The 21,955-nt window shown below is 41.8% G+C and overlaps 1 protein-coding gene across 1 annotated transcript; it reads right to left on the bottom strand.

Moving 5' to 3' along the window:
• Positions 1-426: 426 nt before the first annotated feature.
• Positions 427-21,938, bottom strand: LOC134615948 (ATP-binding cassette sub-family D member 2-like). Its single transcript, XM_063460632.1, has 10 exons — positions 20,992-21,938; positions 20,310-20,490; positions 19,833-19,954; positions 14,647-14,809; positions 13,959-14,053; positions 11,281-11,426; positions 10,401-10,546; positions 5,436-5,520; positions 4,646-4,771; positions 427-4,514 (listed from the first exon to the last, which is right to left on the bottom strand). The coding sequence occupies exons 1-10, from the start codon at positions 21,934-21,936 to the stop codon at positions 4,310-4,312; spliced, it is 2,214 nt and encodes a 737-aa protein (XP_063316702.1). The 5' UTR covers positions 21,937-21,938; the 3' UTR covers positions 427-4,309.
• Between the last annotated feature and the right edge of the window lie 17 nt (positions 21,939-21,955).

Genomic DNA, 21,955 nt, shown 5'->3' with positions numbered 1-21,955 from the left:
TAGTTATGCCAGAGGTTTCTTCCTGTTAAAAGGGAGTTTTTCCTTCCTACTGTTGCTAGGTGCTATTATCGTAGGTTTTTTACTTTGCAATATAAAGTGCCTTGAGGCGTCGTTATTTTGTGAGACATAAATAAAACTGAATTGATTTGCTGACAGTTGCATAGATACTGCTGTACTGGACACATTATGTGATGTTAAAATAACCAAATCGTCTTTTCATGCACTCCTGACACATTGTGATAATTCCAAAAAGACCAGTATTGCCCAACCTATATTATTCTCTGACCTGTGCTAAATTTAAAGAACTATTAAAGCTCATCATGTGGTACAAATATCATCATTTATTTAACAGTGTTGAAAGCTGGGCTAAACTCAAGCATTTACTTCAAAGCTAAAAAAGAAGCAAGTTCATTTTTCTGAGGTTGCATTGTATCGTTTTATTTACAAGAAAATACATCTTCATCTTTCAACATAAAGTGATTTTGATCAGATGACCTTAATGTCGCTCAAGCTCTCTTGCTGTAAAGGTTTAAAATACACAGACTCCTACACATGTGTCATATGAGATCCCCAAAAGATGACCTGGGCTACTGTTACTGAAAATACAAAAGAACTACAGGTGTGGGAGGTAATTATGTCTTTAACGTAATTATGTAATAATTCCAAAGCGTAGTAATCCCTGGATTTAAGGAAGAATCAATGCATGCTGGTCTGTGGTACATGGCAGCCTAATACAAATCCCACAAAAGTACAACATCATTCTCAAACTTACATGTAGTCATCCATCTGCTTTTGACAATGTTGAAAATATTAAATCTGGCTGCCCTGTAGCCATGGAATAACATGAAAATGCCCTTTCCCATAATTCCAGTTCACACACCACGCTGTACAGCAGATCTAAAATGTAACACCACATTGTGGTTCTTGTAAAATGAAATAGCATGCACTATTAACACAATTATAAAACGACAAGCTGTTAACAAACAAGAAACTTGTATGATCCAGTGGCGTAGAATTTGCTTCATACATAATCTCTCACTTACATTCAGTCTCTTAATAAACGATGGGGTGAGAAAGGCTGGGAGGGGGTTGGTGGGGGGTATGGGGGGGTTGCACTAGCGAGTAACAGTTCAGTAAGCCACCTCAGAGGCCTGCTGTGTCATGGGGTTGGAAGAAATGATGAGGTCTCATTCACAAGCCAAAAATTCAATACAGAGAAATGTTCATAGTTAGACTAGGACCAAGGCAACCACAAACACCGTAGCTGCTTTAACTTTTTTGGCCACTTGGGGGCAGCAGAAACATGCTTTGACCACTACACTGTCAGATTATTACCTTCTCTGTGTTGCTAGTTGTCAGCAGGTGAATTTTACGTCCAGCTGATACCAGTGTTCACTGTCCTGTCCCCTATCATGCGTTGTCATCAATGAATAACTCCACTCAACAGTAAATGAGTGGGTTTTAGCCTCAGTTAGGCTCAGTTTTGTAGGATGATTGGACAATAATGATGCAACCCCCCCCCCCCCCAAATAAATAAAAATCTGACAAAAGAAGAAGAAGACACCTCATCATTTCTTCTCCTGTCTATTCAGGATGAAATACTGGATTTATCATCTCACTATGCCTGTGAAAATAGCAGGCACTTCTCTGAGCCAACCTCCTTGTTCCAGTTTTACTCGGCAGACTCTTGTGTCATTCAGCGGATCGTGAGCCTTCCTGTCAACAGAGTCCAACTGAACAAAACGATCGTGTTTCGGGTCAGAAACGAATGCCATCTTGCCGTTTTTGCAAGGCTGTGGTGATGCCCGTGATGCTCTCCCTTACGTACCAGAAGAAAACAGTCTCTTTAATAGAGAGAACATCCCAGATAGGACCTTTAGACATTAAAGAAAAGAAGTGACTCAAATCTTCAAAATCCGTTTTTGCTTTCCAGTCACATTTCTTTGGGGTTTGGGGGGGGGTTGTCCCACAGAAACCTGGCAGCTCTCACCCTGAGCAGAGCAGCGCTGCATCTAAATGCTCTGAAGTTCTTTTCTTAAACTGTCCCCCAAAAGCCAAGAGGGGAGGTTTCATTGCTGGCATGTAAGCATGGGAGGGACGCAGCTGGGGCTCAGGCAAATCCTGGCATGCAAACCCAACAATATACATTAAAGGTTCCATAAAAGATTAGATAATGCCTGCTTATATGCCTAAACTTAGAAGTCATTTAGCCATTTTTGTCTGAGGATTCTAAGAAGTCCTTGTGTAGACGGAAATACAGCAGTGCACTTGTTGATGACGTACCTGATTGTCCATGCTCTGAGGCTCTGAACACACATATGGTGGAATGTTAACAAAACAGAGGCATTTTAACAATATAGTGGTATCATAATCAGTGAGATGGCTTGGTATCATTAGATTGTGCTAGTTAGTCAGGCATGAAACTGGCACTGTTTGAGGCTTATATCCAGCACAGTGTGACAGTTTCACAGAGAAGTCCAGTGTTTCTCCTGTTTTAATTAACATAATGTGTCACAAATAAAAAATACATTTACAGATTTTCTGCCACACCGTTAAAACACGAGGGAGGCTCATATTGAACATGACCAAAGTTTCAAATATGTGCAAACAATCCCTGTCATCCAAAAGCTGTGATTTCAGACACTTCTATTTATCTATATGAGCCAAAGGAGAGCAAGGTGGGTGTTACCTTTTCCAGAATGAGGATATCCTTATAGAGTAATCTCAGGCACTAAAGCCCCAGCCACCTGCTGTTCAGGCTTGCTTGTGAGGGGCAGCCAATCAGAGTAAAGTTGGCTCAAAGGTCAGGTGGCCTTTAAGAGAAAGACGCTTGAACAGCTTTTCAGGTTGAAAAAAGGATTATTTTGAACTGTGAATCATGCAAAGCTACGCTAGAATAAAAATATTATTAGAACAGTAGAATAACCGTAATTGGTCCCCTTTAACTCAGCCCAATCTGAAAAGCAAAGGCAGTCCTGTTTGCAGCTCGTGAACCATATCAAACAGGAGCATTCCAGGTTCGAACCGCGTAAAGAGAGTACATTTATAAAAGCAGTTGTAATCGCAAGTTACCGTCACCACGCAGGAGCGCGGAATTCCCAACTTTTTTAAGAAAGGAAAAAAAGGAAAAAATTATTTTAACAGTATCACAACTTTCCATCTTTGTTACCAGCAACTTCACGAGTAAAACAACCTATTATCTATTATAACTTAATAATTTTAAACAGCTGTAACGTGGAGAATATTCTGGAACATGGTAGAGTATTTAAATACACAAAGTCATCCTTTCATTGCTTGGCAAATATGAATGCTGTCTATGGTGTATGAAACGACTTGCCTCAAACACAACTCCACATTGTCAAAACACCAAATCATGAACTATCTATCAACAATGACTAGCGTGCGTCTCTCCAGCAGATTTCCAGAGCCTTACATGGTCACTACTAATTACTGTTATTGTTTTTCCTCTAATTTGATATCCTTTTGTGTGTGTGTGTGTGCACTCATCTGCTAAAAAAACCCTCTCCGAGCAGGATGAGCTTGCCCTTCCTCACTGGACCTCTTTATCTCATTGTATTTGTTCAATAAACCAGAAACTTATAGTTCTGGAGTCAGACCTGCGTCACTAATCGTTCTAATAATAGAGTCGGCATCTGAGCCCATACCAGTGGTTCATGGACGTGCAACCTAACAAAGCTAACGTGAGGTATAAGGAAACAGATTGTACTGTGGCTCTGCAAAAAATAAGGTCACATTACATTCGGGAAAACTAAAATCTGCTGCTAAACTGGAATACTGCTTTGGACATCAGAGTGGCTCTAACCTTTAAAAGGTTTTCCAGCTAAATAGCAGCTCCCAGAGCCACCGTGACACGCACACCTCTGAAAGCAGAGTAAAGTGCTACAAAACAAACAAATTCATCGTCTTGGTTAATTTGGGTGTATCAGCCACGCCACTTTGAGCAGTGGAAGCAAACAGTGTGCATTACAAGCGGCAGGAATACTTGCGAATGCACTTCACTCTCCCCCGCCTCTCAGACTAGAGCAGGGCAAAGGAGAGGGTGAAAAGACGGAGAGGGGAGAGAAGGGAGAGCTCAGAGGCAAAGCTGCCATTAAGAGCTCCCCTGCTTTACCGAGAGGCTCAGGGCGAAAGAAAAAAACAGGGAAAAAAAATTTGTACTAACAAACTGATTTCTTTGCCTTTTCATTGCCTCGCACCTCCTCCTCCTCCTCCACCACCCCCAGCTTCTTCTTTTCTCCTCGTCTCAATCCTCCTTTACCCCCTCAGGCCTCTTCTCACACCTCCCCCCTCACTCCTCAGCTGTTTTTAGGACAGAGTCGTCTCCGAGGATCTTGCAGAGCTCGTTGAGGCGATTCTGCATCTCGGGAATGCCGGCCAGCTGGGCCTCCAGCCGCTGCTTCTCCTCAGTTAGGGAGAGGCGCGTTGCCGTGTCCAGCTGCTCAAAGCGCCAGCCTCCTTCCCCGTCAAACTGCAGCAGGTGGGTGTGGTACTTCCTGGAGGTGGGGAAGAAGGATTAGAAACAAAGAAAAGATTTGCTCCCTACTACACTCTGAAGAAGCTTGTCTGCCACCAACTACATTAGCATTTATGGACCAAAATATTCCCCCAGTGTGACGAGGCTTACCACAGGGAGGGTCTGTGCGTGATGGAGAGCAGGGAGATGCCAGAATCCTTGGCGGCCTGGAAAATCTTTCCTTCCACGTCAATGCTCACAGCGCTGGTGCACTCATCCAACAGGGCGTATTTAGGCCTGACAGAGGCAGAGGAAATGGTTTTAAGTTGGTGCTATGCATCCACTCCATGCAATCGGATTGGTTATGATATACACCCATAAACAAGATCCAACTGTTACAGCAGATGAACTATAGTTTTAAAGAGGCTACTTCTAGAGTAGCTTAGCATGATTCCAAGTTCAAAGTAAACCTATGTTATCCTGTACTAGGCTTCAGTGGAGCTCACTTTATCCTCTGAACCAAGCTGTCTTAGCTTCTTTCTTTAGGGCACCTTTCCTGTGATTGGCTGCCATTTGCAAACACATGATTTGCAAACAAGAGGGTGTGGCCTCTGAGCTCCCAGCCATAGCTGTGTGCCTGTGATAGTCATAATAAAGTCCTCTCTATTAGTCTAAAAGCAAAAGCAAAAAAACCCCCCAAAAAACAAAACAAAAAAACCCATCTAAAACCTGCAATTTGGGTCACAGGCATTACCTGCATATATACTGATCTCATTATTTGGCCACATTCATTATGAGCATCCACCATTTATATAGTTATTATGTGCAAATATGTAAACGTTGAAAAAACACACTTTAGTTTACTCTTTAGCATTTGATTTCTTAACAGTAATTCCTTCTGTGAAAACAGCCAATGGGCTACACGCTAAGAAATGTTAACCCATAGGCTGTTTCTCCTTACCTGTGGTAGAACATGCGGGCCATACCCATCCTCTGCTTCTCACCTCCTGACAGCACATCCTTCCAGTCCAGCTCAGCATCCCAGCCTGAATAAAAAAGGACGTATTGCAGAGTAAGCAAGATACTTTTTAAGTGTTCCTTTTTTTGTAATTAACCTCTGAACTAAAATATTATCACCAGGGGGCAGGATTTAACATTTTTTAGCCTTGACCATGAAAGGAAATAAGAATATGTTTGTAAACACTTGTGTGGATCACTCACTGCACCATCTTGTGGTACAAGTTGGTATAACATGAAAGGACAGCCAGACCCTATTTCAGCATCAGCTGTTATCCCTTCAGCACCACACAGAGCTGCAAAAAAGTATTTGCCTGATTGCTTATTTTTGTATATTTGTCACACTTACACGTCTCAAACCACCATCACACAAATGTTGATACTATACAAAGACAGAGTAAATACAAAATGCAGTTTTTAAATGATGATTTCATTTATTAAGGGAAAACAGCTATCCAAACTAACCATCCTGGGCCAGCCTTGTCAGCAGGGCTGCAATCAAGTGTTGCGATGATTCAGTTCAATTCAGTTGAATTCAATTGAACTTATACAGCGTCAAATCACAACAACAGTCGCCTCAAGATGCTTTATATTGTAAGGTAGACCCTACAATAATACATACAGAGACAAACCCAACAATCATATGACCCCCTATGAGCAAGCACTTTGGCGACAGTGGGAAGGAAAAACTCCCTTTTAACAGGAAGAAACTTCCGGCAGAACCAGGCTCAGGGAGGGGCGGGGCCATCTGCTGTGATTGGTTGGGGTGAGAGAAGGAAGACAGGATGAAAGACATGCTGTGGAAGAGAGACAGAGATTAATAACAAGTGCAGAGATTCAGTGCAGAGAGGTCTATTAACACATAGTGAGTGAGAAAGGTAACTGAAGAAGAAATACTCAATGCATCATGGGAATCTCCCAGCAGCCTACGCCTATTGCAGCATAACTAAGGGAGGATTCAAGGTCACCTGGTCCAGCCCTAACTATATGCTTTAGCAAAAAGGAAGGTTTTAAGCCAAATCTTAAAAGTAGAGATAGATGACTGACAATGACTCTTTCACAACGCTGTGGAGGAATTCTGTTGCACTTTTCTTCACAGAATTGGTAAAATTTGGCTCCATTGGAGGGTTCTGAGCAGGAGTGGCCTCTTTACGGTCATACTAACGCCTCTCAAACTGGACTTTGAGTAGGCCACTCCAAAACCTTCACTTTGCTTTTTTGAGCCATTCAGAAGTAGACTTGCTGGTGTGTTTTGGATCATTGTCCTAACTCAAGTTTACTTGAGTTTAAGGGCATTAACTGATTGCTGGACTTTCTTCTTCCTCTCTGGTAAAAAGCAGAAATCATGGTTTCATCAACTATAGCAAGTCGTCTTGAAGGAGCAAAGCAGCCCCAGACCATCACACTACCACCACCATGTTTGGCTGTTGGCATGAAATGCTTTTTTTATGAAATGCTTTGTTAGTTCCAAAAAGTTCAACTTTTGTGTCATCAGCCCACAGAATATTTTACCAAAAGTCTCGGGGATCATCAGGATGTTTTTTGGCAAATGTGAGACGAGCCTTTGTGTTATTTTTGCAAGTGAGGCCTGCAGTGCTTTAGAAGTGATTTTGGCCAGCCAGTCCTCGGAAGCTTCACCAGTGTTTTCTCCAAGTTTTCTCTAGTTATGGATAATGGCTCGCACTGTGGTTCAATGGAGTCCAAAGTCTCAGAAATGGCCTCGTAACCATTTCCATAGTGATACAGTAGATGCCAATGACCGTGTTACTTATGCTGTTTGTAGATTACAGCTCAGCATTCAACACCATCGTTCCCTCGAAGCTGGACAGGAAACTGCAGGATCTAGGACTGAGCAGCTCCCTCGGCAGCTGGATCCTTAACTTCCTGTCTGACAGACGCCAAGTGGTCAGACTGAGCAGCACCACCTCATCCCCCATCACACTGAACACTGGTGCTCCACAGGGGTGTGTACTGAGCCCTCTCCTGTACTCACTCTACACCTACGACTGCACGGCCACTAGAAACTCCAACATCATTGTGAAGTTTGCGGACGACACTACAGTGGTGGGTCTTATTACCAACGGTGATGAGACGGCCTACAGGGAGGAGGTCAGCGCCCTGACCCACTGGTGTCAAGACAACCATCTCACCCTCAACGTCGCAAAGACAAAGGAGTTGATAGTGGACTTCCGGAGGTGCAGAGGAATACACACCCCCATCACCATCAACGGCGCCGCTGTGGAGAGAGTGAGCAGCTTCCGCTTCCTTGGTGTACATCTGGCTGAGGATCTTACGTGGTCAGTACACATAAACAAAACAGTGAAGAAGGCGCAGCAGCGCCTCTTCTTTCTCAGGAGACTGAAAAGATTCGGCATGAGCCCCCGCATCCTCAGGACCTTCTATCGCTGTGCCATTGAGAGCATCCTCACTGGATGCATCACCACCTGGTACGGCAACAGCACCGCTCACAACCGCAAAGCTCTCCAGAGAGTAGAGCGGTGCTCTGAACGGATAATTGGAGGTGAGCTTCCCTCCCTCCAAGACATCTACAGGAAGCGGTGCCTGAGGAAAGCGGGGAGGATCATCAAGGACTCCAGTCACCCCAGCCATAAACTGTTCAGACTACTACCATCAGGAAGGAGGTTCTGCAGCATCCGGTCCCGTACCAGCAGACTGAGAGACAGCTTTTTCCATCAGGCCATCAGACTGCTGAACACTTCATAGACACCTCACCCTCACTACTGGAACTTCAACATTATGCACTCCATACTGTATATAAATACCACTGTTTTGCACATACCAACCTCTGTATATTTTATATATCTTATTTTATTGTTTACTTTATTTCATTTGTAAAACATGTATATACATACTATATACACACTCAAACACACACACGTAGAAAAACATATTTAGTATACACATTCAGTAATGTATATACCTTTACATATTGTACATATATTTATTACTTTTTAGATTAGCCATTTTTATATTTTGCTTGTTTTACATTATTGTATTTTGCACAACTCTGTTGCTTGTGAAGCTCGCACACAAGAATTTCACTCACATGTACTGTACCAGTGTACCTGCACATGTGATGTGACAATAAAAGTGATTTGATTTTTGATTTGATTTGTTCTTTAGATCGTGACATGATGTGTTGCTTTCGAGATCTTTTAGCCCACTTCACTTCATGTCCTATTTAAGTGATTTCTAGATTTAACACATCTGGCATTATTCTGGGTGTGACTGGTGAAACTGTAAGCAGCTTTCCAAAAAATGTGTCTAATCACATTTAATTTATGATTTAACCAACGGTCCCCAACCCTCAACTCAAGTGTTCTACAGTCTGTATATTTCAAAATGATGTGAGATTACAATAGAAGAAAGGGAAGTGTAGATACTTTATAACAGCAGTCCCCAACCCTCGGGCCACGAACCGGTACCAGGCCGTGAGTCGTTTGGTACCGTGCAGCGAGAGTTGAGGCTCGGGTGTAAAATTTATGGTTTTCAGAGTTTTTATCGTTAACTCAGTTTCCCTGGGTCTTTTCCCATGTTGTAGTTGTGCGTCTTATTTTGAAAGAAATATTTACGTGTTACCATAGCGACCAGAGAGCATTAAGGGGCAGAGAGGAGGATGTTACTCTCAGTGTTGTTGGCACATTTCAGGAGGACGCTGCTAATAAAGTTACACAATTACACAGTGAATTCGGGTTATTATTATATTTATAAAAATAACAGTTTTCATCTTGGTCGTATCATTTTATTTTGTTGTATTTATCCGCGACACCTTAAAGGCTGGTCCGTGAAAACATTGTCTGACATTAAACCGGTCCGTGGCGCAAAAAAGGCTGGGGACCGCTGATTTAACCTACCTACCCACCTTTTCAAATAAGGCCAAGTAGGCTAGGATAGCTTTAAACATAAAAAATAAACAACATCATTTGAAAACTGCATTTTGTATTACATTGTTGCGCTCCACACAGATGTTTTAGAGAAGCAGTAATAGCAGGTTTTCAAAATCTGCTGATAGCTTTAAAAAAGTAACCACAGGAATTTACAACAAGCACATTTTAAGGTGGTGTTAGTTGGATATTGTGGGATTATATATGATGACAGGAAATATTTTTTCTCCTTTGTTATATGAAACATGGAGAAGGCACTTAGAGTTTGATGCCACACAAAAACTGAGTAAAATCCATCAAAATGAAAACTGCAATACATGACTTCACATTAAATACTAGACTAAACTGTAAAGAGTTAAAGAGAAGACAAAGACTGTGTGGCGGACTAATCATCATATCCTATTTGGTTATATTGCATGTCTTTGTGAGCCCATAATAATGTGACTGCATACACGTGGGCTAATTACCATGAGTAATGCAAACCTTTCCAAACTGTTTCACAGTGCAGCTATTCACGCGTTAAACCTTCTTGCGGCGCTAAGCTTGGTACAGTAGTTGGTTCACAACAGTGTAACCATTTGTTCTGCAGGAGGGAGAGAGCGGCTGCCAATTTGTCACACACTCAAGTTTAGGAAACGCGAGCTCAAGCTCCTGGCTGATGCACACAGTGTGTTTGATCTCAAACACCAGCAAACCTTTTCTTCACAAAAACTTAAAGGTTTATAATTAAATGCTTAGAGAGTTTTTTCTTCCCACTGTTGCCAAGTGCTTGCTCACAAGGGGTCATCTGATTGTTGGGGGTTTCTCTGTTTTATTGTAGGGTTTTTAACTTACAATATAAAGTACCTTGTGCTGTGATTTAGTGACAAGGTTCCTTTAGCTCAGTAGTTGATTTTTATTTAGCATGTTGAGGTTTTTTTTCTTATCTGGTGATTGTGTGTCTTTTGATTTGTGTGGTGAACTGCTGCTCTTTCATGGATAAATAAAAATAAAAGCTGTCTTACCTCCCTCTCTGTTGACAATGTGATTGAGGTTGACTATGGCTAAGATGGCCTCGAGGTCCTTGTCACTCATTCCTCTGGCAGCCATGTCCTCCACTGAGTCTGGGTAGATCACCTGGTCCCGCAGTGAACCTATTGACATGTACGGCCTGGGGAAACATAAATGCACATAAGTTGTATCCGTTATGAGCACTAAAGCTCACAAATTGTGTGACAAAAGCATTTTTAGACACTTAAAGATGTCTGTTTTATAGATAGTGTGTCGGATTCTGTTACAGCTGCCAGCTGGCCATTTCATCCTATGTATAAAATATTTACTGCACTGCAGGAGGGAGTCAGCGATGGGTACGATTACATTTGAAGGTTTGGGTAAGACTGCTTCCCACATGGGCACCAGATCCTTGGTTTGAATCTCGACTGGTTGGACCATTACCTGCCTGTGCTCTCTGTGTTACCCTTACTCTCTCCTGTCAGAGTTGCTATATTTATTTCACTGTCTCACTCTAAAATCAACATAAAAATGACAAAAATGTTATCATGATAACAGTTGCTCCCCCAATTGTTGCAGCTCTTGCTATATAGTAATAAAGGAGAGAGGTTACACATAATGGATAATTACCAAACAACTATAATAATATTTAATTTGATAATATTTATCATATTTAATCATTCTGCAGAGCTAGTATTTTAAACTTAATCTGGACAGTAAATATTTGACTCTGTCCAGAGCTCTGGTTTCTCTCTCAGCTGCACAGACACACTCAGGTCCTGTTACAATGGATTAGATTACTGTTACGGTTCACTGGTACAGTGATCAAACCCTGCACTTGTTTTGTCTGCCGTGGGACCTGCGATTATTGAGAGTGTGCATTTGTGCGTATACCTCTGAGGGATGTAGAACATATGCTGAGGGGAGGGTTTGCGTAGCCGGCCGCCGTAGACAGGCCACAAGCCGCCGAGGATCCTGAACAGAGAGCTTTTTCCACAACCATTAGGCCCTGTGATCAGTAGGTGCATGCTCTCTTCCACCTGAACGGGAGAGACAATTTATTAATTCTCCTGAAGCAGAGCGGGCTGTCAGTATAATTACAATGCATCACTAGGCCATAAAGCTGTGGAAAAAGCACGAGTGGGTGTTAAACTGTTACACACAGAAAATATGGGCTCAAATTGTGGTCATAAATATTTTGTACTTGTAAATCAGTTTTGTACTTGTAAATCAGGATTTGTATGTATAAAAAGAATTTGTGTGCGCATGAAAAAGATTTGTGTGTATAGCCAAAAAATACGGGTGAAACTCTGCACTCAAGTTTCAACTTACAAGTACGAATTTTGACCGTATTTTTCTTCCTTTCAGCTGATTGGTCAATGTCATGTCAATCACAAATGTAACTATCCAATCAGAGAACAGATGGGTTTGGCTGTCGGAGGAGCGCTTTTTTGAACTGTCCCTGAAAAGTGGTTTTGTATATTGAACACAACTTAAAAAAAATAAAAAAAAAATCCAGATGAAAATATATAGAATTTGCAAAATATTATCTTGCACCTGTCAAAAATTTGTATTTAACATCATATTGATATAATAAATGTAATTATTTATTAAATATCTTTATATTTCAGTAAATTGTGGCTAATAAAAGTAAAAAAGCCTGATTAATTAATTAATCAAGGCTAAAGTTCCACATATTTAAGGGCTTGGGCACTTTAAGCGACAGGCGCTAGCTAGCTTCTCAAGCGTCACCTTAGCTAATTAAAGTCACTGAACTGGAGCTCTCATAATAAGGCTTATGTGGTTAGTTTCACTAACAGACTGTTTAAGAAGCGCTCTTTTTTTGGTGAATGAAACTCTAGTATTACTTCATTCATATGTAAGTAGTAATTTGTAAGTATGGTATATGGCTACAGCTTACTAGCCAAGCTAGCTTGTGTTAGCTGATAAGGTCATATAAATACGCTGATTCTGGCTCAAGATTAAAAACGTAGTGATGTCTATAAGGCTAATGCTTTGAAACATTAGGCCACAGGACACATTACTACTCTATCATTAGTCTTTATAGCTTTAATCCTTTTGCTAACGTGGTTAACCATGGTTTCCATGGTGAGAAACCAAATATAGAGCCTCATTCATAAACGATGGATAAAAACGTTTCACACACAAATTTATGATTCTTATTTTCTCTATTTTCATGCATGCCTATGCATTTGAAAATATATTACACACCACTCTTATTGCTACTTATACTACTGCTAATTATTATTATTTAATTTTGGTCAATATTTACAGTTTTACAAAACATTGGCCAAAAATGTTTAGAATTAGAATACAAAAATTAATAATATGATATTAATTTACGTGTTACAATGCAAATTAATAATTGAAAATGTGTAGACTTTAAACACACTTTAACAGGGTTATCTTATCATATGGGTCACTCTAAGTTTCATATGAACCTAAATGTCAAAATGTTCCTTTTTTCTTTTACTTGTGCCACAGTGAGTGTCTCAAGTTAAATGATATTCATCACCCCCATTATTTCAGCCAGCTCTTCATCCTCAGACACTATTACCCATCCTGCTTTTTTGCCTTAGTGAGCATGCTTTTCACCTGTATGCAGCTTGCTCTATGCAGATTACATGCAGTGATCTGTCCCATAAATCTTGCAGTAATTTTGCATGTGCACTTGTTTTTTCGTGCAGGGTAAGAACTAAAAAAAGAACTTAAAAGAAAAAAAAGAACTTCTTCAGTTCTTCAAAAAACTGCCATTTAAAGTTTGTGTATGATATTTATATTGAAGCTGACATTTTTAAGCACAGCATCAGCGTCTTTTTCCGTTATCAGCTCAATGTCAGCGGCGTACTCTTGTGTAACGACCTCAGGCCAACATATATAATTGGAGCCTGGTGCAGTCTGCACAGAGGTCTGTTTGCCTGTGGTGTTTGAAAGAGATAAGCTATTCTTATTCATTTGTAATGATTACAAAAGCTGATTCTTTTGATGTCTCAAAAAGCATTTTATCAAAAACATCATTATGTCAGTGTTTCCTATTGTTGCCTCCTAACAAAAGAAGTCAGCAGGTCAGACCTTTAAAGGCAGCTTGGAATAAGAGACACATTTTGTCTGGTATCAAATTATCAGCGATGAAATCATGCTAACTCAATTATCCATGTACAAAGAACAGATGAAAGGATCAGCAGACCCTCAGCCACTTTTGAGTGAAAAAAACAGAACCTGTGCTGAATGGAGGATGAGCAGATCTTTGCAGTAGATTCACATCTATGATATGAGCGTTGTGCATTATACCCTGCATCCAAATAAAACTGAAACGTCTGATCTGTGATTTCCACCACCATGAAATCCTCATGAGGTGAATATAGTAGTGAAAATCCTGAGGGGAGCAACAAGTTGACACCCAAAGGATGTATCTGCTTTCTAATGAGACCCTGGGCCATTGTTTTTAAATGCTAATAAATTCTACACGGACCAAAATCCTCAGGAGTGAAGTCAGAGGGGCCTGGACTATCAGTTAAAGTAGAGCTCAGAAGGAAAAAAAGATCAGCCACCTTGAAGTTTAGGCAAGATACTACAACGTCTCCGTTTGGTGTGATAATTGGGACGTTCTCACACACGATGCCCTTGTCCACATCAATCACTTCGCCTGCAGAAACACAGAAACAGAGAAAAAGGATCAGGAACTACAGTGATTGTGTATTAAAGTAACTGACTGGACTCTGTGTCTTTACCACTTCACTTATTCATTAGCTTAGCATTACCCTCTAACATAAAATGCTTTCTATTAGAGTGTATCCAACCTTTGGCCATTTAGTTTATTGATTTCTTATAATGTAAGCTGATCTGTAAGTTGGCCCACATAAGGTTTGTGGAATTCATAAAATCTGGTCAAACATTATAAATTAGCAGCAAAACTTGAGCCTGAAGTTAGCATGTAAGACAAATTCTGTTACTGATTTGAGTGAGGCAACTGCCAAAGCTATATGCTATAACTCATTGCTGACTGTTGCTAATTTGGACAACAGAATGGATCGAATAATTGTTGGCAGACAGATGTTGTTGGGCAATGAACTGAGCGTTTAACATTGACTATGTTTTGACCTGAACCAAATCAAAGCCTACTCTGGGCTTCAGGTAGCAGAAGTGGTAAAAGCAACAGAGGTTGTTCTGATGGCAACCTCTTCCTCTTCTGTTTTTTTTGTACAGACAAAGAGGTGTTGTGTGTACACAGCGAGCTACCCTTTATTTCCAGCGGTCCGTCTATGTGCATCTCAGGCTTGCTCTTCTTCTCCGTCGTCGTTGTGGCTGACACAGAAGAGCGCTTGTAAATGCCCTTCTGGACGTCCTCGAATACGACAAACATGTTGTGGACCCTCGCAGTGTAGCCTGCCAGCTCCGTGACCTGTCCCAACAAACACACACGGGTCAGTCCATCTCTGGTAGATGTTAGCGTCACCACCATTGTGATAAAGATCACGATCATGGCCATGTGCCTGATAAAAATGTGACTCCATGAGTGCAGGACTTGGAACATTGATCCTAAGCTAGGTTTAATTTTAACCTCGGATGCTGCATCTGCAATAGCCATAAAGTACATTCAGTGCCCCCGTTAACAGGAAGTTCTTCCTCCTCAATATCTCCTGGTGCTTGCTTATATTAAATAATTAAGGTTTTTATATGTTCTGATGAAGGCCACAAGGCTATAACATTAACATGTCTGCTGGCATGGCCAAAACAAATTGGCAAAATGAAGATCTGTCAATACGTTTCCCTAAAGTTTGTGTCAGTAGACAAGCAGACTTAGAAAAAGGTTTTGAATCTGTGTAAAATATAAAAACAGAAAAACAGAATGAAATCATTTACAAATTGCATAAACCTGTATTTTACTCACAAAGAATACAGAAAACATATCAAATGTTTGAGACTACTCATTCGTTAAAGCTGGGGTGGATGCTCATTCAAAATGAAACTTTTCTGCAGTCAGAGGAATCTAAATCTGACTAAAGACAGGGACCATCTGGAGTGTTAGCAGTGCTCAGTTTAAAAGCCTCTCTGATGATATGAGGGTGCTTTAGTGCCTGTGGAATTGGCAGCGTGCACATCTGAACAGGCACTATAAATGTTGAAAGCTATATCCAGGTTTTAGAGAAACATTTGCTCCAATCGAGATGACGTCTTTTTCAGGGAAGACCTTGCACATTTCAGCAAGACAATACTAAAGCACATAAAATATCTTTCAGAATCTGGAGGCTGAACTTTTTACCAGATGACAAAGGCCCAGAACTGTTGAGCAGCTAGAATTGTGTGAGAGACAAGAAAGGGGCAACATCCCTCTGCCTGAGGTCCAGCAGCCGCTCTCGTCAGTTCCCAGACTTTTACCGACAGTTGTTAAACGAAGAGGCTGTACCACACAGCGGTAAACATGACTTCTTTGTGAGGCATTGCTGCCATCAAATTCAAAATAAGCTCATTTTTTTCTTAAACTGCTACATTTTCTCAGTTTGTGTTTTGATGTTTTTTGTTTCCCATATGCAATTTTGAAATGAATTAAAATGACAGGTTTATAAGATTCAAAAATCATTGTATTTTGTTTTTACTCACATCTTACTAGGCGTACCAACTTTTCCTTACTGTTTGTGTGTGCTTTTGGATTAGATATATCATATATTTGCTTTTCCTCTTGTGGTTCTTCGCACCGTGATAACAGGCATTCACACAGATTCCCCGCATAGCTCAAAAGAAAAAAAAACAAAAACCCTACTTCCACTTCCAATGTTCAATTTTTATCCAGACCACATTTCACTGAGATCATAATTTCACTTCACTTAACCAGCTCTAAATGTCGTCCTTAAATAATATACTACTTATTCTGTATTTTCACCTTGTATTCATCTACCTCTTCCTGGATTTTAAAAAAAGAGATTTTTGTAAACATGATCATAAAATTAGTAAAACAATACATTTACTGCTGAGGCAACAGGGGAAAGGAGCCAAATGTGTTTACAGGCACCTGGAGAGTGTTTCTTTTCGCTTTCTGTGGTGCACCCTGCAGCGAGACAATGCCGGCTGTTGACACAGCTTGATTATTTTAAACATCGAGCACCATTTCTGAGAATTCATGGGCACCGTGCGGGGCGGTGGACCGGCTCAAACTCATTCAACCAGTTACATTTCTACTCGTGTGCTGGTTAGCCCAGTGGCTGCCAAAGTTCAACAGCATAGCAATATATATGCAGCTTCAGTTTAGTTTATTATGAGCCTCATTAACAGCACCAAAAAACCCACTGGGAAAAAGAACCACAGCCTTGCATAATGACATCTCACATTTCAACATAAGTATAGCAATGATTACAAAACACGCACATTTGTGTTCTTTATATTCCGCCTTTGTTCAAAATTCCTGAAGAAAACATGCTGTTTGACTCATTTTTTGTCTTAGTAATTAGTTCAACTTTTGCATGATATATCACCCAAATGTTAGTCCGATTGAATTTTTCTTGCTTTTGCTAAAATAAAGTGTCCTCCTAAAGCCGGGAACACGGTGTAATAATGCAAAATCCGTTTTGTACAAAGCAATTGAACATCTTATGCAAGAGAAATCCTTCTGATATGGCTGTATATAAGTAAAGAATATGTAAGTAATCAGTTTAAATATTTAACCAGCCTAGACATTCATGCAGCATTGCAATATTTGTCCTGAATTCACAAAAAAACATACTGGGGCAAGTTAAATACTACTAAAACCATCACATCCACTTAAAATCAAGCAAACCTGAGCTTTTCTTTGCTTGAGCTTTTTAAACGTGACCAAATTTTCAAATACTGGGGTCAACATATGTGCAAGTAACGCCTACGTGTTTCCTTTTTTGAAATCTTGGGAGGGGATGTCCCTAATATGGTCATCTCAGAAGAGGGGCAATCAAATGAAAATGCCCCCCTCCAGTATAAGTTAATAAGGATTATTTTGAATTGTGACTCACGTGAAGCTAATCTAGTAGCAGAATAGATCCCTTTAACTAACGCCCAGTTGCAGATTAAATGAGACCTGACTGCCCACTCGTAAACACGGCCCTGTTCTGAAGACCAGACAAACAGGTGCTGTAATCTGGTGATTGCTGGGTTTTTTGGTGTACTCAGCAGGTGTATTAGCAAATACAGCCGCTTCATCCTTTCTGATTGGCCTAAAAAGAGTTCAAGTAAATGCTGTTGATCTTCCAGCTCTGCAGAAGTGCAGAGCTGGAAGATCAACAGATGGAGGATTATTTGCAGCTAAGCTAAGCTCTGAGAGAAGGAGCTCTCAAAACACACACACACACACACAAGCGCCGGGTTTCACTGACCTATAGTGACATGAGAGTGATGGTGGATTCACTCTTCAGGAAGTGAGGCCTATTTAAGCCCTCTGTGTTCAGTTCTGTTCCCATAATAGAATTCCAAACAGTGTAACACATACAGCATCAGAGCACCAACCTGACCCAGTTTTGCTTTTTACTTAGTCACTGGATCATGTGCTGATAGAACAGTGTGCCAATTTTAATGTACACTGTTCTATCACACACAACACAGTAGTGAACTACTGTGTTGTGTGTGAGGTTTGTAGATATTAGCCAGCACATCTTCATGTCTGTGTGCTTTTCACACAAAAATAAAAAACAAAAAGGGGACCTTTAGTCTTACTTTGTGATTGTGGAACAAAGAACAAAAACAACAGCAAAGCTTTTTAAGATGAGTAACAAACTACTGCAAGGTAGGACTTGTCATGGGCCTATCTGACTGCACACACACACACACTCCTCCATATTAAATAGGCAGAGTGTGTGGAGGCGTGAGCTGGGCACGCTGCCTCAGGAATGTGCTCCATCCCTGCTGTCTGTCAAACTGCACACACACACACATCTCTTGGCCTTGCATGCAGGGGCACGCCGCTCTGCATCTCAAGCCACACGCGCTCAAAACAGAAGTGCATGCAGGCTTAAACTCGTATCCCCCGGGAACGTGTTTTTCACAATAAAATGACAGTCATGGTGTGAAGAAGGTGGCATGATGGGAAATTCTTTAGCATGGGTGAAACAGTTAAGGAAGCTCACAGCCAACCGCAAGCACATTGAACCAGTTTCATTTCCTCCTCTTTGACGCTGTTTCGGGCTGCTGAACCGTCGCTGACAGTCAAGTTACTCGCTGACAGGCATGAGATAAACCCGCCAGATCTTTGCTCAAATATTCCATATTTTTACAAAGGGAATTATCAAAAAGCCTGGGATAGTACACGCCAACACACAGGGTGGCACGTGATCAAAAGTGCAGCAGTACTAATGAGCTGCAGTGCAACACAGCTTCAGCACAAATGTGCTGCAACCAAATCCTCTTATGGACTTCAAAATGTAGCCTGAGAGAGAGAGAGAGAATGAACTGGTCTTGCAATTTCTTTCTTTCTTTCTTTTTGGATTAAAGTGCAATAAAAGATCAGGGATTTGGCTATCAATGAACAAGGTCTTTCATTCGGCTTTTTTTTCTCTTCTTTTTCATGCTGCGTGGTGAGTTTTGCAAGAAGAAGAAGAAGAAGAAGGAGAGAGATGGACATAAATCAATCCGACATTCTTGATGTCCACTCGTCCATCTACACATGGGCCGCCGGAACGACCCACCGATGCTCAAACTTGGCCGGTTTATTTCTTCAAGAAGACATTTTTACTGACATCTGAGCCAAAAAACTGCAAAGTCGTGACACTCTGTACAGTCTTGGGTACTTCCTACTGTTCAAACGGATAATTAAACCTAAAAAGCTGCCAGATATGTTGTGAAAGAACAAAATGCTGAATGATTATAAGTTTAAATAAGCGCAAAAGACCTTTTCTTGTATGAAACTTCGGCTGCACTGCAATTGACTCTCAAACACATCATTTGCAGGATATAACACGTATTCAAAAGGCAACATTCATAAATTTCCATCTTAAACAGCGAAAATCTGTTATTAACAGATTAATCACTTGTTCATACAGTCTGTAACATATCCAAAAATAATGAAAAATCTGTAATTTAATGCCTTAAAGGGGAAGCATTCTACTTGTTGCTTTTCTGGACTCTACTAGAGCAGCTTTGCATGATTCAGTTCATGCACAGGATGAAAGAAGTCCCCTCTCCCTTTAACCCAGCTTGTCTTCTGATTGGCTGGCCTTTGCAAACAGCAGGTCTGGACAGGAGGTTGGACTCACAGCCAGAGCTGTGTGCCTCACATGACTAGATTAAGAGTAGATATGTGCTCTCACTGACATCAGAGTTGCTGCAACTTTCAGCATGGACAAGTATGAAATGCAGGTGTGCATGAGAGATCAGTGTAAGATGTGGGCCTGTGAGTCTCAGTTATGAAGTTTTCTGATTGAAAATGACAGCAAAGCTGTGTTAAATTCAGCATACTACGTGTGCACCTCTTTGTAGGAGGACATGATCCTCTCGATGGCATCAGCTCCTGAGGCCAAGAGGTTACGTGCGGTGGTGAACGCCTCCGTTCTCTCGCTCACCATCACCTGGGTCTGACCATCAGCTGTTTCTATAAGGGTGGAAAGACAGGCACAAGACATGGGACAGCGAGCAGAACAATTAACTTCGGGACCTCAAAAGACAAAACAGAGCTGTGTGCGTCAGCGGTGCGAAACATATTTTCACACTTGCACCTGCGAGCATAAGGATACGATGGAAAAAGGTTCATTAAATATCTGTAGGTACAGTGTAATAAGGGACTCGGTTACAGGCTTATTATTGATGCTGAGAGCTCATCAGGGAGGTGTGGGAGGCAGCTACTGTTTTCACACATGCTAATCAGCTCCCGCTGGTAGAGCAAGCAGTAACTACAGTTATTATAGTTGCACTTAAAAGGGTAATGCTACACCTAACCAACTCCCTACCGCTGTCAGCGAAGCCGGTGGCTGTGATGATGGGCACGGCCACCATGACGAGCCCGGCGCCGCTCCACACGTACTTCATGAGGAACTGCTCGATCATGATGTACCAGAGCCGTTTGGACAGGATCAGGTTCATCTGGTCCGCCAGAGCCCGGTAGCACTTCTGCAGCTGACACATCTCCACCTGCAGCGGGCGGTACATCAGAACATGAAGCAACACAGGCATTTCCCAACTCTGTGTGATCTGTGAAAAAGGCTGTGCAGTAGAATTTCTTCAAGATAATAGTAAAGTATTTCACACTGATGCTCTTTCAGAACAAAAATAGCTTTAGTCAATAAAGTTAAAACTAACTCTGCTGCTAATCTTTGTGCCGGCTCTTATAGCATAATTGTGATCCTAACAGCCTCAAGCAGCAGTAGATGGAACATTGTTATGGATATGACCATTCATCTTAGCTGGCCATCCTCAAAGACCTACCTCTAAAGTTACCACTTCACCCATGGTAATTACATTGGTGTCTACAGACTGTAAATGTGTTATTTCATTTCACACGTAACGTGGCACATCCGGGCACAGACACTTCCTAATAAATAAACACAATAATGATCGTGTGGCTGCACATAACTCCCACACCGCTTCCATTCTGCAGCTAGCACTCACATGCCCACATCCGTCTCTGCATACCTTGTGTCCTCTGTAGAAAGCTATTTCCTCAGCATTAGCAATGATCCTAGAGTGCACATAGCGCAGGTAGCCCTTCCTGTGAGCCTCTTCGGCCACCAGCTTGCCAAATTTGGGCGAGCATGCACGCAGGACTTTAGCCGTGGCAAACACCACGAGCCCTGCCAGCAGGGTCGGACCGGAGGCGTTGGCCCCCCTGGACCTGGCGGTCTGAATCAACGTGTAGGAGGTCAGCATCACATCCAGTATAGGCTTGGTGAGGTTAGAATAAAGATGGGCCACGGACTGGGAGAACATCATCACGTCCTCGGTGAGAGACTGGTCCGGGTTGGCGAGCCTCCCGTCCATGTTGCTGACTTTGTAGTAGGTCTGATCGGTGAAGTAGGTCCGATAGGCATGGTTCACTAGCCGGGTGCGGAAGGCCAGAGCCAGTTTGCACTCCAGGTACCGGATGGCGCTGTTGACGAACGTGGCCGGGATTGCAATGAGGAGCCATTTGATCAGCTGGATGATGAAGCGTTTGGGTTTTTTCTCCACGATCGTTTTGACTATCTTGCCGTCCAAGCTGGCAACGTAAATAGAGAGAAACGTCCTAGATATCAGCGCCACCGAGTGCAAAGAGAGCAAAGCGAGCTCTCTGGAAACGAGCTTGGGAAAGAGGATTTTACCAAGTTCCAGGATCTGCTTGAAAAACTCAGCATTAACCCCCGGGGATGGTTTCCTATCAATCACAGCATCCGTTTGAGTCTTTCCCGAGCAAGTGGAGCCGTTCTCCGCCTTTGAAGCCCGGTGATTGCTCCCAGGATCTTTGTTTTTGCAGAGCTGCTTGCAGATGATGGGGTACAGCGTTCTGACACCGTATGCAGCAGCCGCAAGAAACACGGCTCGCTTCGCCGCGGCCGTGCGGTCCCATCTCACTTTAGACGCCGCATCGAGGATGTTGGACATTTTTCAACTGTTAGTCGTC

Source organism: Pelmatolapia mariae, linkage group LG17, assembly GCF_036321145.2.
Source record: "Pelmatolapia mariae isolate MD_Pm_ZW linkage group LG17, Pm_UMD_F_2, whole genome shotgun sequence".
Lineage (NCBI taxonomy): Eukaryota > Metazoa > Chordata > Actinopteri > Cichliformes > Cichlidae > Pelmatolapia > Pelmatolapia mariae.
The sequence above is the reverse complement of the archived record's forward strand: the minus strand, read 5'-3'. Positions and strand labels throughout refer to the sequence as shown.

Excerpts from the sequence above, each read along its gene's own strand:
- LOC134615948 (XM_063460632.1), bottom strand. The coding sequence starts at position 21,936 with ATGTCCAACATCCTCGATGCGGCGTCTAAAGTGAGATGGGACCGCACG. Across the intron at positions 4,772-5,435 it reads GCCCGCATGTTCTACCACAG|GCCTAAATACGCCCTGTTGG; the intron begins GTAAGGAGAAAC and ends TGCCTCTGTCAG. Across the intron at positions 4,515-4,645 it reads ACGCACAGACCCTCCCTGTG|GAAGTACCACACCCACCTGC; the intron begins GTAAGCCTCGTC and ends CCCCACCTCCAG.